Genomic DNA, 18,166 nt, shown 5'->3' with positions numbered 1-18,166 from the left:
CCACATTTATTATTTATATTTAAACAACTTTATTAAAACATTACTTGGAAGTTGTAAAATGTAAATTATTGACCATAAGCTACAATAAAATCAATTTCTACTAAATATTTGCCCTTAGGCATATCATACATAATTATATCAACTGTAAAATTTTAATTTGTGAATGTACTTTAACATTGGTACTGATTCTGATGGCAATTAAATTAGATTAAGTTTGTCTGTCCTTTTCATAATACATCGGCAATAAAAATATTCTACAATTTAGTTGTCATCAGAATCAGTACAGTAGCTGGCAAGAAATATTGTAATTTGTACATCAACCTTTAGAATGAGATTTTGGCTTTGTAGAGTGTTGTCTCTGTCACTCATTTGATGTGAGGTTTTATCGGTCTCAACGACAGACAACACTCAACATAACCACTATCTCTTTCTTTATTTTCATTACTAAGCATTTGCCAGTTATATTGTGCCCATTTGGAACCGATATAAAGGATCAATTTATAATAGAACAATGGGGCCGATTCTCTTGTACACAATTTCTTAACTAAATTAACATGTCAAAATCTAATGTGCTATCCTTATTTTCTCTGTGGATAAAGATCTTTTGTTTGCCTCTGTATTCCATGTTATCCCGAGGTACTCTAATTGGCGTATCAGTGTTAGAACTGACTTTGGATAATTTATTTGCCATCCCAGAGCCTCCAAGATTTTCACGACTACCGCAGTCTGAGAAATCAACTTGGACTGGTCCTGGTGGACCAAGAGGAAATCGTCCAGATAGACTAGAACCCGAATTTCTTTGGAACGAAGGATTTCCGCAATCTTGTTCGTTAGAGCTGCAAATGTCCGAGGCGCAGATGATAAGCCTAAATGAAGGGATGTCATTTGCAGCAACTTGTCTTGGTAAACCAATCTGAGGTAGCAACGATGGGTTTTTGCTATTGGCACTTGAAATATCTATCTTGACCATCCAATCTTGATCCTGTAGGAATTCTGGTACAGATGCATGAGATATTAGTTGAAAATGTTTGGCCTGATATTTGTTTAATCCCCTCAGGTCGAACACAGGACGAAGAATGCCATTGCTCTTGGGAACTAAAAACATCTTTGATAGGAAGCTTGGTGTTAACTGCTTTGGTTTTCTAAAATCCGTTGCTCTTTTAACTCTTTTATTATGCATGTCATATCCGTTGTAACCTTTGTACTGTATCGGTTCATCAAATTCCTGTATGGATATATCAGGGGTTTTCTCCTGAAAGATATGCAATCCCGGAAATAATTTTCATGATAAAGCTGTTGGCTTTCCAGGCTGGTAAGAAGTTTATTAGATGACCCCGGCCTGAAACTTATATGGCTGTCATTTTTTATCTTTCGATCAAAAGGAATTATTCTTATTATTCTTTGGTCTTGTTTCCCTCTTTAAATTCTTTTGAAAGTCTTATTCCTTCCAGGACGAAAGGTTGAGCTACGATATCCCTGATCCACATGCTTCGATGTGGAAGCAATAAGTTCACACTCTGATTTGTTCTTGTTTTTAAAAGGTTTACCTTCTTTCAGATACGTAGGCATATTCAGCAAAGACCCCGACCCCCTAAAGATTGAATCGCAGTCTTAGGATCAAATAGGTAATCCGCACTTGGAGGTACATTCTTCAATGTGACCTGTAAATTTCTGTTACTAACCTCTTCTATCAGTTTGTCTCTCCAATAAAACAAACTTCAATGCATTCTGCTCTCTTGCCACAAAGTACTTGTAAGATCTAATCCATCTTTTTATGACTTTGTGACTCTGGACCAAAGAGACCCAATATTTTGTTATATAAATTATCTGGGATTAACTCACTCATTGAATTGTTTGCCCGATTCACAATCTCTTGCAAATTGTTCCGCACCAGCTCATTGTGATCTAAAAGCCCATTCGTCAGCCTCGCCAACACTCTCTGTGTTCATTAAATAAACTTTTACCTTCATTTAAATGAGAGCTCATCATTCACCTTCAAATCCGTAAATCCTGGCCTAGCCAGCAAAGCCTGTAGACTTTTTGGATATATTTCACATCCATCCACTGATTCGTGTTGAATCTTTGTAGCCTACAAAGAGCCTGACCACAAGCTGACGGAGCATATGTTATGATTTTTGCCACATCTATCACTGTCTCATTATCCCTAGATCTAGCTGTCCAGCTTTAGGATTTACTAAAAATTCTGCAGAGGAGCAAGGCGGTATCTCCACCCTCGCAACCGCAGGCAACTCAGTTCTTGCCTGCACATTATTTGGCATGTACCTACTATTGAAGATAATTAGATAACTGAGTCACATGATCCATTAAGAGGTCTATCCGTGGGTCCACGTAACACGTTTTTCTTTCCTTTCCTTGCTCTCTTATTCGGGGGACGCGCACAATCACGTTCCGATGCCGATTCGGCTTTCCCGCTGCTTTCATCTGATGATGATTCGCGACCTCTTTTCTCTCCCTTAGACTGAGAATATAGATCACTCCATCAACTGCACTTTGCGAGTCTTTATCTTTCATATATTTATATATGAAAACTCTCAAAAAAAACCACTTTTTCCGAAAAGCGAAAAGTTTTCGACCGTTATTGCAGGAATTCACAATACGCTATGACAGCAAAAAGGGCTGACCAACTTAAGAAAGATGGGTGCCCTCGCAGATGACAGGCAGGTAAAGTACTAACATAGCAGGATTAAGAGTGAGTACACATGTAAAAGTTAGGGGGAGTATACACCACACAAAATGATCTTCATAGCGACGCTGTGTATTTTTAGCAAACACATAATTTCATGTTATATGTGAGCACACTCGTGTTTGCTATAACATGGCGCAGCTGACCCGACTTTAGGTTGCGCTAATCTCCGCAAAACTTGGACTTATAAAAGTGGTAGTACTGTACCACTACTGACTTGTGAGGCCGAAATTCAACATGTGGCCCCATGTGTAGACACGTATAAAATTGTATTGTATAGGTATATTTATGTAATACCATATAATTTGTACTACGATATTATCGCACTGTAATTCATTTAATGTTTGTTTTGTATATAATATTATGTAATAATGTACATATTCGTAAAAATGGCCTCTAAAATATTACAGGGTTTTAGGAGGTCTTAAATATAATTTTGCAATGACAGAATAATTTTTTTCAATCAATTTTTAGTTCCATTTTTTTATTAATAAACCTAAATAATTTAATTTATAAATTGTTTTTGTATTATACACGTGATTGCAATAAATGAAATAAATATTGATTTGTAACGTAGTGTATCTTGTTGTTCTGTTGTCATGTTTATGCCAAAGTGGAGAGCATAATAAATAATAAAATTACTGTCTTATGTTGCACACAGCACAATGGATTACTTATGTAAGATCTAACGCAGATCACCGATTTTTCTTGGTGACCTATAGTAAGCCACAGGTCGAAATGGCAATCGGGGTATGAGACGGGGGGACGCGACGCCCCGCATACCCGCGCTGGCTACCAAACATATTAAATTTTGGATACAGCAAAATTTCAATGACACGTTGCATTCGAAAAATTTAATCATTTATATTACTTAGTATCGGAAAATAACTACTTATTTAAAATTTATTAGCGCGGGGGGTGTGCGGGGCGTCCCCACCCCGATTGCCATCTCGACCTATCGCGCACTATAATTATGACAGTTATATTATCAGAGTTGGCCGTACATGCTCTGATTATTGTCGGACCGATTCCTGCTGTGGAATATCTTGGATAATACAAACCAGAGCTGGAAACCTAGACCGCTCGACCTGGCTTTAAATAGCTTGCATACAAATTCAAAGCTGGCGTCTCTGGCATCGCTGTTGCTGCTATAGTGATTCACTGACTTAATGTCGGACAGGATTAAGTCGGCTGTCTGCGCTAGACTTACAACAAATTAAATGTGGATTTCGCTGAATTCATGGACTGATATATTTGTAGTGTATAATTGTACATAGTTGTGTCAAATATGAACTTGAGAAAGAACAAAGATGTCTCATATTTATTATTTTTTGTTAGTAACTTGTTAGCGCGAGCCTGTTGTTGAATGTGTCTGGTTGATTAATTTTAATTATTGTGATTTTAATACGCGTGTCGATGGATGGATCTGGTTATCTCTGTGTAAGGGTACTAACACATAGACGAAGAAATTTAAGTTTTGTCACTCTTGTACATAATAATATAGACACAACATTTAGTGTTTCCCTTCTTTATTTTGTTGTAAATATACGGTATACTTCCAAAATAAAATAAATAAGTAATCTATTTAAATACTGGTAAATAATTTATCTAATACATAGATGTTTATTGTGCTAACATATTATTTAAAAATACCTCAACCTTACGCAGAATTAATTTTAAGGTTGTCACAATAGTTGTCATATTACTTTCCATTCTTATAATTATTTTTATACATCTAGTATACTTTCGTCTAGCTGCATCCATTGCCACGCTCCTACATTGGACCTCATATACCTCGTCGTTAGCGGCGATGTTGTAAATTAAACGAATATTAATCTGTAAACATTTTTTTAATTTACGAATTTCTTGTAAACAGTGTGTGGGACCTTAGGAAGGGTACATTTTGCTGTTTAATATGTAAATAAAAGTTGAATTATTGTAAATAATAAAATTATAAAATATATGTTTTTTTGCTATACTACTGCATTATTATTTTATCTCTCGTATCTAGTTAATAAAATGACAATGTGAAGAAAGTATTCCGGAAATTTTAACCAAGCAAAATAAACTAATGCTAACATGGAAGTCAGTACATTTGAAACACTTAAAGGTAGTAGGAATGACAAGCTTGTAATTGAGAGAAACAAACATTCAAGTCAAAATAGTAATTCAAAAAATACAATAACAACACCTACTGAGCGTCCTTGCTCATTACACTCCTTCCGTACACCGCTCCACTACTGCAGGAACCTACTCAGGAATTATGCCTATAGGCTACATATCAATTAGTATCGCAAGTATATTCGCTGCACAAGGAGACCTCTCCTCCAGTGGGGTTGCAGTAGTGCCTCGGGTCGGGACCGAGGTTGTTCCTGCGATAGAACGTGTCGCGCAGGACGGCGCGGCGGCCGCGGTTCACGTCGCGAGCGGACAGGCGCGACTGCTTCTGTTGCCAGCCATAGTCCCAGCTCGTCGATAAACGGAAAAAGAACCTATAACAAGTTATAACTAAGTACTTAACACACTTCTAGTGCACTAAAATCCAAGGGACTCAGGAAGATAAGTCAGTAGAGTCCAAATACGTTGGTCTTACTGTTAGCCATTGGTTCCTATGTCTCCACTCTCCCACCTCCATCATACAATCTCGATGGTACCATAATGGTGACATCAGTTGCATAGTTACGAACGAAGTTACAAAAGGCGAAGCTAATAGGTACAGTACCCGGCAGGAAATATTGTACATCGACCTTTGAAAAGAAATAGCGGTTTTGTAGAGCGTTGTCTCTGTCGTTGAGACCGACAAAACATCAGATAGGTATGACTTATGAGTGACAGAGACAACGCTCTACAAAGCCGGAATCTCATTCTAAATGTCGATGTACATTATTTTCTGCCGCGTACTGTATCTAAATAAAGGAACTTTATGCCTACCTATCTACTAAGATTGCCCGAATTGTACCTACCCCCTATCAAATAAAAGTGGGTAGGTATTGCGAAGTTAAAACCTACTTGTCTTCAGGGGCCTTCTTGTATCTCGCTTTAAGGTACTGTTCCGCAGCACCCTTTTCAGTGCACCCGTATAGCAGGTTCAACACTTCGGGCTCTATCGGCTTCATGAGGCTGTCGTCGTCGCGATGTTCTATGTCATGCGGCAGCACCGGTGTAGGCTTTGCAACGGGTTCATCATAAATCTGATCCAAATTTAAAACTTTTTTAGGGTGCCGTAGTCCTTACCCGAAAGGTGCCAACGGGACCCTATTACTTACTAAGACTCAGCTGTCCGTTTGTCTGTCATTGTGCTTTAAGCTCGTGAACCGTGGGTATAAGTCGCGGCACGTAAGTCTAGCGCTGAACGAAACGTGGAGGGGATAGCTGGGACGTCTTGCGCACTTCCAGTGTACAGTTGTCAGTCCGTTCTGAATTGTTTTGTTATTGCTGTTAATTTTGTTGTTACGTGCCGCGACTTATACTTAATAGGTAGAGAGTTGAAATTTTCACACAATGTGTAATACTATTGCCGCTATAACAACAAATAATCGTCTTCATATAAAATATAGTAAAATACCCGCAAAAGTTCCTGAGCAACAGCGATCGTCGCATCAATATCCCTTGCTTGTTTCTCCTTAGCGGCCATTAGAGCCGGCATCAGCCTCTCTTGATACCACGCGCGGTCCCGCCGCGCCGTCCGTTTCCAAGCATCCGCGTAGAATGCGTGAGACATTTCATTTAATTTATAAGCCTAATAACTTGTAACAATTAATTTTGTGCAGAGGTTGTAGGTATCTAATCTTTATGCCATCAATTTTAACCACATTTTAACATTACAAATGACAGTTTATAAACGAAACCTTGAATTTTGAACCATTAGTGATTATATACTCTTTGTTTTGAATCCACTGAATTTTGGCGTCATATACAGATTATTTAGATAAGTAAATGAGCTACATTAATAAAACCTTATTGGAGTTTGATCAGTAGGTCATGTCACGAAAGTTAGAAAACTGGGCGGTTACTGCAAACTTGTGCAGGGAGTTTTAACTCAGCTTATTTGGTGTTAGAGTTGAGAATCAATTTTTCATTCAGTGTTAAGTTTTATAGTAATATTTTCAAAAGTAGTAGTTAGCGTTTGGCTTTCGCCATGGTACTCAGAAAAGAAGTGCCAGTCAAACATGGAAACGAGTTATTCGGATTATCCGTTTTGGTTGGCTATATAATAAGCATAACTAAAACACAATAAACTTTCTATATTTTTATTACATTAAGAAATAATTAATAAGTTACATAACACTAAAACAATAAAGTTATATAAATACAGATCCATCGGCAGGGCCAAGGTGGTGTATGCCGATAAGTAGCGCATCTACCAACGTCCACACACCCAAGCCTCCAAAGCTGAACAGTTTCCCTATCCCCTCCTGCCAATGTCCAAGGTAAAACCTGTCGGCGCCGAATCCGCCAAGGGTGAGTGCTAATATAAGGGCTGTGCCCCACCGTGTGCCAGACGTCCAAGAACAACGTATCTTTTTAAGAAACTTTCGCTTTCCCAAGCATACGACGTCATCGGACACTGTGCAGTTGGTCCTAAAAAAAATTCATTGACAAGTTAGAATTTGGCTGCAGTCTCACTTGTTTTTATTTATTTACTAGCGACCTGCCCAGTTTTTGAGTTTATCCTACTTTTTTCATATAATATTTGTTAATTTTCGATGGAAGCTTGATTTCTTTCGACATTTTGTTCAAATATCGTCATATAAGTAAGTACTACAAGTTTAGTACTACAATTTGATAAATTAATGTTTTTTAACATTTCACCGGTTTGGTTCATAGACAAATTCCATACCAATTTAAAGTATGAAGCCTATAGAAAAAGCAAAGTTAGTTGACTATTTTTTCCTCTTGAGACTCTTGGGTAGGTCTCCTCTCTTGGAATTAAACCTGGATTTGTTTTAGCATTTAAGATAGTACTTATCACTGCACCAGAGAAGCAAACAACAGGACTTAAAGAAAGAAGAGTTTAATCAATAGAAATAGAAACAACTTACAAATAGTATTTTGTGGGTGAAGCCAAGGAGTTGCAGCTAGCTTTCTGATCACATCTGTGCTCCCACTTCTCAGTTTGGTAACAGAAGCGACACATTGCTGTCCTGTTGAATGTTTTTAGGCCCTGAAAATGCACAAATTGTTTATTATTCATCATGATCAACCCATCGCTGGCTCACTACAGAGCACGGGTCTCCTCTCCCTATGAGAAGGGTTTGGCCATAGTCCACCACACCGGAATGGAGAACTCTCAGGCATGCAGGTTTCCTCACGATGTTTTCTTTCACCATTGATGCAAACAATATTTTATTGCTTAAAATGCACATGGCTCCAAAAAATTAGACGTTGAACCACTAATCTCCCGAATAAAAGGCAGACATCTTAACCACTTATGAAGCCAATTAATCGGCTACCACAACTTTCGGCAGAAGCAGAAGCTAAAGGTTAATAACCCTAAGAAGTTTCAGACTGAGATAGGCTAAGAGTGAATAACGTTTTTTTAATTTTATGTTGTTAGGAGTTTGGCTGACTATTTTCAAAGTCATCAAGGACCTCTGCTCGTGACACAACTTGAATGATATACTCTGACTAATCATGTGAGTCTAGTCGTTAGATATATTTATAACGGATATCACTAACAGAAGTTTAAATGCTAAAAATCAACTTACATTACACACCACATTGGCATTGACTCTACAAGTGTAATTTGTGTCAGCCCCATACACACAATCACAGCCTCTATCACAGGTCACACAAGGGTAGTTCAGTGTGGAGCAATCTGACATGTTGCCTTGCTTCATAGGGCAGTTCTTCAAATCCTCACTGCTTTTGAAATTCACGATATTGTTGTTAGTGTCATCTTTCACTTTGCTTTGCTTGCTGTGGATATCCATATCATTTTTTGCTGTAAAGTATTGTTAAGAATTTAAAAACACAATTGCCATTCCATAGAATCCGTACGTATGTCTGTCTGTCTACTACCTTTTAATTCTTCTGTTTAATCATTTTTGATGAAAATTATGTACAGAGATAGCTTGCATCCCAGGGAAAGACATAGGATACTTTGTGTCCCAGAAAATTAAAGAGTTCCTATGGGATTCTTCACAAACCTAAATCCACATCAGCAAAGTTGCAGGCTTTATCTACTTAGTACAGATATAGCTTTTATCCTGGAGATGAGGGTAGGCTACCATATACCATGGAAAATCAGAGTTCCCATGGCAAAGTCATGGGCATAATCTAGCACTACATTAGTTTTTAATGAAATTGTATCTCCTATACTTTAATAATGCATAATGGCTAACAACTCCTGCTTCAAGAAAGTCCAAAACTCATTTGTGGAAATAAGTGTCTGATAAGCACACTAAAATTCCACAATAAATTTTAACTTGCTTTTAGACAAGTTTGAAAATCCATTAAAAGTATGTTCCTGAAAATGCTTATTACCCAATCGAAGATTATGTAAATGATAAAATAGCGTGATTTGATTTACAGCTTGCTCCAGCAATGTGTGAGACTGCAATTACTTACCTATATCTACTTACACGACATAATAGGTATTGTAAATTAAATCCATACTAATATTATAAATGCGAAAGTGTGTCTGTCTGTCTGTCTGCTAGCTTTTCACGACTCAACCGTTCAACCGATTTTGACGAAATTTGGTACAGAGATAGCTTGCATCCCGGGGAAGGACATAGGCTCCTTTTTCCCGGAAAATTAAAGTTCCCACGGGATTTTCAAAAACCTAAATCCACGCGGACGAAGTCTTTAAATAAAAGCAACGGCAGAGTTTCTTGCTGGTTCTTCTCAGTAGGAAGGGCATTCCGAACCAGTGATAGATTTATTTGATAATTCAATATCACTTCTAAGAGTTTATTGGAATAAAAATCTTTCATATCTAAAATATTAGTCCTAAGACCTAATTAGGGTTAATGGGCGACAACCTCTTGATAAGAATAGGCTAAAAAAGACATTTTAGTTACTACTAGGTTTACTTATAAAATCTAAGTAAAAATCTAATACTTACCCAGGTCGGTCATATGAATTGTATTGAAAATAACTAAAAGGATTAAAACTAAGGAATCTTTGACAGCTACCCTAAGTGGAAAAAATCTGCACATCTTACTTTATTCTTAGAAAATCGATCACTCAATTAATACCATACTAAAACCGATGTCACGCTAAGGTTTCAAAAGCATCATAAAATGTTTGATCATTACCTATGTATTTGAAGTTAATATAAAATTCAATTTATTTTTGTTTATTTTAGTTAATTTTGAAGTGTTTTTGAAATCGAACAACACAGACCATGTCGAACACATAGACACAGAGTACATTGGAATATACACATAGAGTTGACCACAGACGAGTTCACCAGAGTGGGACCAGAGTTGACACAGAGTAGGATTATATTAGGGATCGATGATCGAACACTTGTGACCACAGACGTGCCACAGATCTTATAGAATATACCAATCATCGTAAACTGAGTAAAAAATCTAGACAAAGGAACGTTTGTCTTCTCATTCACACTAAAAAGAGAGCACAGACAAAGTTACTAATGTGATAAACAGACGCAGCTTACCTATTTTTTGTCCCTTTTCGTGTAACCAATTTTTCAAGAACTACAACTTTAGTTGCAAAACAAACTTTGAGAATTCGTGGCTTCATAGTATTTCTCATTACTTATTTACTTGTTTTCACATAAAAAAAGTTTAATAGAAATATTGTTGATCGGTTAATACAAATATTGACTACTAAACAATGGTAATTGTCGTGTTATTGATGGTTACGTAGGGCTATCGCTATCTTACACGCGGTTACACAGTACTTTAGTCTAGCTTTTTTACTCAGTCTACGATACCAATGTACTCTGTGCCACAGACCAATAACATAATATAGTTGTGACTTGCACAGGCACAGACCGACTTGTTTGAAGTTTTGAGTTGCCAATCGATTCCGATAGTCCAATCTCGATAGTCTATCAAGGGCAAAACCGATAGTATAATGCATAGGGGTGCAACTCCAGAACATTAAAAAATCGCAAATTGAAATTCGCTTGTGGTGCCATCTAAGCGCGAGTACGGCTAAACAAATAGATAACAGTTAATAAAAGACGTAAATAGATGGCGGGCACATTGTTGTAATTTTAAATTACAAACATTTGGACAGCCACAGTCACCGCCAGTGGTGCCAGATTAGGCGAATTACCGCCATTTAGGCTACCTCGGCGGGCCAATCGGCGCCCAAAAATCCCGATTGGCTACCAGTAACCATTTAGGCTACCAGTAGGGCGATTGTCTAAAACCGGTATCAATCATTATTACAATCTCAATTGTTCTGATTGGCTGAATTTGTGCAATCCTTGTTGCAACAATGCATTGTAGCCAATAGTGAGCGAGCATTAACCAATCAGAGATGATTGTGATCGTAACATTGTAGCTGTCAAACAACCGCGGTAGGGCCCCTGGAAGATAGAAACGGGCGATTTTAGGCTACTCAGCAGGCAAAATCCTAAAACAAATTCCTAAAGGCCGGCAACGCATCGGCGGCTCCTCTGGTGCTGCAATCACTTAACATCAGGTGGCGGTAATCACTTAACATCAGGTGACCCGCCTGCTCGCTTGCTCGCTATATCTATTAAAAAAAAAAAAAAAAACGGGCGAATTCAATTGGTAAATATCTGGCAACCCTGGTCACCGTTGAAGTTCAAAACTTTTCATGTTTTCGTGTATTGTTGTTTGTGCGGTTCTAAATATTTCTATTTCTGATAAATTTATCTGACCCTGCTTTGTTTACTGGACTCTGTGTTTCCTTTAACCACCTCGATAACTACCTAAGGATTGATTTACGGACTCGATTCATGCCTGAACGATTGACCACGGCTACGGATTACGGACTTGTTTTTGCTTTGTGAAAAGATTTTCTGTCGATAGATTTGTGCAGGGAAAATGCCACGGAGATCTCGATGTGTGTTCGGATGTGAGCAATTCGGTAAGTTTAAAATCAGCTCACTTGTAATCTAACACAAATCTCTTAAACGAGTCAAACTCTATGCTCCATTAGTACATTAGGTATTTTATCATGATACTAAATAATTCCTGCGATTTCGTCCACGTGGATATCATCCAAAAAACCATTTTAGAAATCCCGTGAGAAGTCCAATTTTCCGTGATAAAAGTAGCCTACAACCGTCTCCGATGCAAGCTATCTCTTCACCAAATAGATGATGCCCGCCACTTTGTCTACGTTGGTTTAGCGTTTTAAAGAATCCCATGGGAACTGTTTGATTTTCCGAGGCAAAAGTAGCCTATGTCCTTACCTGGATGCAAGCTTCTCTGTACCTTCTAACTTTTATCATAAACGGTTACACAAATTGACTGTGAAAAGCTAGCAGACAGACAGCCTGACATACTTTTGCATTTATAATATTGGTAAGGATTATTGACTACTAATTCTGTACATTTTTTGTTTTGTAATTAAGTGTAGGTACGTAGGTACAACATTAGATATTATTTTGAACTTTAATGACTATGGTTTTTTTATATTTTACTAGCTGCCCCAGCGAACGTCTTACCGCCTAGTCGATTTCGGGCAATTCCATAAAAACCATCCTCGTACTTCAAGGAATATTATAAAAAAAGAATTAGCGAAATCGGTTCAGCTGTTCTCGAAATTTGCGCTTAGCAACACATTCAGTGATTCATTTTTATATATATATTATAGAGATTAAGTAAATAAGTACAATAAGTATAGATAATACAATAATATATTGCATATTTTATGTTACTACTTTTTCAGATGTTTTGCATCACTTTCCAAAACCTGGCCACTCCTCTTTGAAACGATTTCAACAATGGAAAGAGATAGTAGGACAAGATTTAGAAAGCAAGACTGATGATGAAATATATACGAATTATCGAATTTGCAATCACCACTTTGAAGATCGTTTTTTATACCATCACAGTAAAAGACTAGCAAAGACAGCATTTCCTTCTCTTAACCTTGGTGAGTTTTATTTATTAGTTATTACAGTAGAGAGGATTTTGAGAAATTACATTGATTGACATGTCAATAATAGGTCAAAGCACAGATTGTAGAAGCTTGAAAACACTGGCCAAGTGTGGGTCAGACTTGTGCACAGAGGGTCCCATACTTCAGTCGTATTTTTCGACGTTTTGCACGATAAATCAAGAACTGCTATGTAGAAAATAACTGGCCAAGTGCGAGTTGGACACAGCACATAGGGTTCTGTAATACACAAGAGTAAAACAGATCACTTTTCTTAACAAGCCGCAAAACTGTAGAGGTTTATTGTTAATATCAAAAAAATCGACTTGGCAGCGCTACGGGATACCCCACTTGGTATCAAATGTAATAAGTACAAATGTTTCTATGGAATCTTCAAAACTGAAATCTCCTAATGAAGTTGCAGACAGAAACTAACTATGTATAACTAATAATTATAACATAAACACTTCTTCTAAAACTCTATTTTGCATATTTCAGGTGCCATTGATTCAAGTCTAGATGCTAATACAATAAATCAACCAGAAAGTTCTACACATAATCAATCGGTCGCTCAAAGTACCCCATCTGTGGTTCACAACATCCAAGCAGGATATTCTCAAACTCAGATTCAGAAAAAAATAATTACTAGTAAGTTGTGGCCATAAACAACAAATAATACACATACACACATACACACTGGGAGGTTACCTGGCTGGCACCCCACTAGACCTAGGTCTACTTAATTGTTATTACTTGTTTTTATCTGTATTATAAGTATTTTTTGTGTTCCTTATATGTAATTTAATATGTAATAATATCCAATAAATTTAATTTAATTTAATTAAATAAGAGATAAAAAATCTTTACTGTTTAACAAGATTTTAACAAGAATAGAGTATTGAAAATTGTCTAATAGTTAATGTATACTTAATAAAAACACCTTTTTTTTTTCAGGAAAAGCTGGTCAAAGACATGTGAATCTCAAAGTTCAGAAATTGTTAAGGAAAATAGTTAATTTGAAAAATAAATTATTCGAACAAAGAAACCAAGTAAAGATAGCAAAAAAAATGTCAAAAACAAAATTATTTAACAAGGTTCTAAAATACTTACCTATGCCTGCTCAAACACTTGTAAAAATGCAATTAACACAGCATAACAAAAAAAGCCGTGGAAGAAGATTTAATCATGCAGAAAAATTAATGTCACTCTCGATATATAAGAAAAGTCCAAAAGGCTATAACTTTTTGAGAAAAATGTTAACTTTGCCATCAAAACGAACATTACTGGATGTCCTTAAACAAATAACAATTAAACCAGGCTTAAACCCTGCGATAATTAAACTTTTGAAAAATGCGGCAGACAAATTGGGGATGGAGCAACGATTATGTGTATTAATCTTTGATGAAATGTCTTTGTCTCCATCCCTACATTTCAATACAGCATTCGATCAAGTAATCGGATTTGAAGATTTTGGGGGAAATGAAATTACAGAGAATATTGCTGACCATGTTTTGGTATTCATGATAAAGGGGCTAAAAGCTAAGTTCAAACAGCCAATTTGCTATTTGTTTTGCAAAAGTGCCACAAAGGCAGTAATATTAAAAAGGTGTATTAAAAACATAATTACACAAATTAATCAAACAGGATTGGCTGTCGTCTCAACTGTCTGTGATCAATCTACAATTAACAACAAAGTTATAAATGAGCTGATAAAAGAGACTAAAGTAGATTGTCTTAGATTAGGCAACGAGCCTAGGGATAGTAGTTTTGCTGTAGAAAATAATAATATATTCCCCTTATTTGATCCCCCACATTTGTTAAAAGGAATACGAAACAATTTACTGACAAAAGAATTAAGATTCACACAGGAGGACGAAGTAAAGACTGCTAAATGGATACATTTAAAGCTTCTGTTAGATATTGATGCAGGAGAAGATGACTTACGAATGTGCAACAAGTTAACAGAAGCTCATGTACTCATAGAGAAAATTCCGAAGATGAAAGTAAAACATGCTGCACAAGTTTTTAGTCAGCGTGTATCAGGAGCGCTACGATTTTGTGCAAGTAAGTACTGTTAATGTTCTGAAACTTTTAAAGACCTGATATTTGAAGACCTTCTTCACTTTAGAATTAATTCATCAGACTTTGGTACTACTTGACTAGCAAGGACTAATCTTATTCTCAATAATTATTTATTAGCAACATATATGGCGCTATTTTACATCTGTAATGTGATGATAGTGCAACTTTAAAACATCCACAACTCCATACTAATATTATAAATGGTTGACGCCAGCTCACTATTGGCTACAATGCATTGTTGCAACAAGAATCGCACAAATTCAGCCAATCACAACAACTGAGATTGTAATAATGATTGATGCCGGTTTTATGAAATCGACCCACAGCCCACCCAATTTTGACGTTTGGTATACAAATAACTTCTTAGGGAAGGACACTACTTTTTTCTCTGAAAATCATAGAGTTCATAGATTTTAAGAAACCTAAATCCACGCGGGTGAAGTCGCGAGCATCAGCTACAAATCCATGTAAATGTGGCCTGACATTTATGTATAAAAAAATATATTTAAGTATTTATTTAAGTATTTAATTTTAATCTTTTTTCTTTTTCAGAAAATAATTTACTACCACAAGAGTGTGCTGACACAGCCGACTTGCTGCTATTATTTGATCGTCTTTTTGACTCCTTTAATGGAGGGTCTTATAAAAAGACCCATAAAATATATAAAAATTGTTTGAAAATGAACTCTGACCATTTTAAATTATGGGATGAAAGTGTGCCAATATTAAAATCAATGCGATTTAAGATGGAAACAAAAAAAAAAGATGGAACAGTAAGTATTAAGTTATATAGGTAAGTATTAAGTATAAACACAAACCCTACCTGCCAGCAGTTTGAAAGTATTTACAAAACATTACTTGTAAATAATTTAAATTCAAGTCACTCATTAGGGGCTAACTGTGAGGAAGATCCTAACAAAATGTTACAAAATTTAGATTGTCTTTTGATAGAAAATGACATCAAAGAGCCCCCGATGAGCAATGAGCCAATGGATACAGATCTAAGTATAGAAAATTTGGCAGATAGTAGTTCAGAAATTGGAGACAAATTAATAATCTCTGAAACTAAAAAGTATGTGACAGGGTTTGTCATAAAAAAGCTAAAAAGGAATGTGTGTAAATCTTGTATAAAATGCAATAATGAATTGTGTGACACCACCCCACCTCAAGCAGATGAATACATACATTCTATCGATATCACAAGGAGATCTCTTTACCGACCCTCGCGTAACTTTTCAAATTGTGTGAGAAATATAATAAAAATAGTAAAAAGCATGTTAAAAAATGATCCTGGGAAAAGTGGCAAAAGTCAAATGATAAAATTATTAGTTGATCAGAGTACAAGTTTTGATTTTTTAACATGTGATACACACAAAGTCAATTTGAAAAATTATATAATAAATTTTGTGATCAAATTGATTATTCACAGCTGGTGCAATAATGTAAATAAAATTTTAAAAGGTAAAAATTCAGATACTGAAAATGATAGCATAAAAATTCAGGCGTTGAGATATTATCAAACACATAAAGGTAAATAATCTATTTTATGCAATCTAATGAAATCAGTAGTTGAATTACAGACTTCGTTTGATAAAACTAGCTTATGCTCGCGACTTTGTCCGCGTGGACTTCACAAGTTTCAACCCCCTATTTCACCCCCTTAGGGGTTGAATTTTCAAAAACCCTTTCTTAGCGGATGCCTACTTCAAAATAGCTATCTGCATGCCAAATTTCAGCCCGATCCGTCCAGTAATTTGAGCTGTGCGTTGATAGGTCAGTCAGTCAGTCAGTCACCCTTTCCTTTTATATATTTAGATAAGGGGAATCATTCAAGCTTCTGTCAACTATTGCACATTCGTAAGTCATCTTCTGCATCAATATCTAACAGAAGCTATATCCGTTTGGCAGTCTTTACTAAATTGTTTTCTTTAGTAAATTGTTTTGTATTCCTTTTAACAAATATGGGGGATTAAATTGTTAATTGTAGATTGATCACAGACTCTTGCCAATCCTGTGTGATTAATTTGTGTAATTATGTTTTTAATATTACTGCCTTTGTGGCACTAGTCAAATATAATATAATCTATATATAAAAGGAAAAGGTGACTGACTGACTGACTGACTGACTGATCTATCAACGCACAGCTCAAACTACTGGACGGATCACGCTGAAATTCGGCATGCAGATAGCTATTATAACGTAGGCGTCCGCTAAGAAAGGATTTTTCAAAATTCAACCCCTGAAGGGATAAAATAGGGGTTTGAAGTTTGTATGAAACTCTGTCAGTTTTGAAGTGTCTATAAAGTTTTGTAGTTAATATTTTTGCAATTTGCAGTATGACATATTTTATTAAGCTCATATGTTAAAATCTCATTGTTAAAGATCAACTCTAAGTGTGTGAAACAGGGGTTCAAAATTTGTGTAGTCCACGCGAACGAAATCGCGGGCATAAGCTAGTAAACATAAATTCCCATCAATAAAATCAATCTAGTAGATTGGTTTTATTGATTACTTGATTTAGTATAATTTATGTTTATTATTTTACAGTTTATTTACAGGGAATTTTATTTAATATAATTTATGTTAATTTTTTTTATTTTTAATATTACAATAAAACTTAAAGCTAGCTTTATGTTAATTATCTTTGGCTCATATAACAATTATTTTATTGTTTTCTGACTACACAAATACACCAATTGTGGTAATAATTTGAAAATTATTAAAAGTAAATAACCGAAAATGTTAAATTTGAATAGTAATTATTTCACAATCTTGCGGGTCTTGAATTTGGGTATGTATTTTATAGTGTTTACATACACTTCGTATTGTTTTCTATTCTATTGTATTTTATGTATCTACCTAGTTACGAATTTATGATAATAAATATTTACAAAACCTTAAAACCTTTTTCTTTCTATAATATAGTTATAATTAAGTAGCTCAAAGAGTCATAGTCTTGTAATATATATTTTTAAACATGTTTTAAACAAACGTTAATGGAATTATTAATGTTTATTTAAAACGTGTTCCAAAAATATAAAATATTCTAGTAAAGTACATTTAAATAGCATTTAAATTTTCGCGCTCTCGCACGCCTAGCGCGCTTTTAGTGCCCTCTTGATGTGAGTACACGCGTAACTTTGAAAAAGAAATCTAGAGTCGCACATCTATTTCTAGTATATAGTAGATAATCTATGGTATAATGCCTGTAACCATGTCTCATTAACATCGAAATGACGTCGCGTCAGCCGAAATAAAAATTAACCTTCAGCTCGAAACTTCTGACATCACTAAAATGGCGGCCACGCGATTAGCAATTTGCGGGA

The 18,166-nt window shown here is 35.8% G+C and overlaps 2 protein-coding genes across 3 annotated transcripts; both read right to left on the bottom strand.

Moving 5' to 3' along the window:
* Window positions 1–4,463: 4,463 nt before the first annotated feature.
* LOC117991682 (uncharacterized) lies at window positions 4,464–6,470 on the bottom strand. The gene is made up of 3 exons (XM_034979281.2): window positions 6,270–6,470; window positions 5,714–5,895; window positions 4,464–5,196 (listed from the first exon to the last, which is right to left on the bottom strand). Exons 1-3 carry the CDS (start codon window positions 6,423–6,425, stop codon window positions 4,986–4,988), a joined length of 549 nt encoding a protein of 182 aa, XP_034835172.1. The 5' UTR covers window positions 6,426–6,470; the 3' UTR covers window positions 4,464–4,985.
* Window positions 6,471–6,940: 470 nt separating this feature from the next.
* amx (TM2 domain-containing protein 3 almondex) lies at window positions 6,941–10,105 on the bottom strand. Of its 2 annotated transcripts, none has more exons than XM_069505224.1 (4): window positions 9,967–10,105; window positions 8,413–8,648; window positions 7,747–7,868; window positions 6,941–7,285 (listed from the first exon to the last, which is right to left on the bottom strand). In XM_069505224.1, exons 2-4 carry the CDS (start codon window positions 8,635–8,637, stop codon window positions 7,006–7,008), a joined length of 627 nt encoding a protein of 208 aa, XP_069361325.1. In that variant the 5' UTR covers window positions 8,638–8,648; window positions 9,967–10,105; the 3' UTR covers window positions 6,941–7,005. The 2 variants fall into 2 exon arrangements, with proteins under 2 accessions (XP_069361325.1, XP_034835047.1); XM_034979156.2 differs by having other exon boundaries at window positions 9,774–10,073.
* Between the last annotated feature and the right edge of the window lie 8,061 nt (window positions 10,106–18,166).

This window comes from Maniola hyperantus, chromosome 20 (assembly GCF_902806685.2).
Source record: "Maniola hyperantus chromosome 20, iAphHyp1.2, whole genome shotgun sequence".
Taxonomy (NCBI): Eukaryota; Metazoa; Arthropoda; class Insecta; order Lepidoptera; family Nymphalidae; genus Maniola; species Maniola hyperantus.
This window is presented reverse-complemented; position numbering and strand designations above follow the sequence as displayed.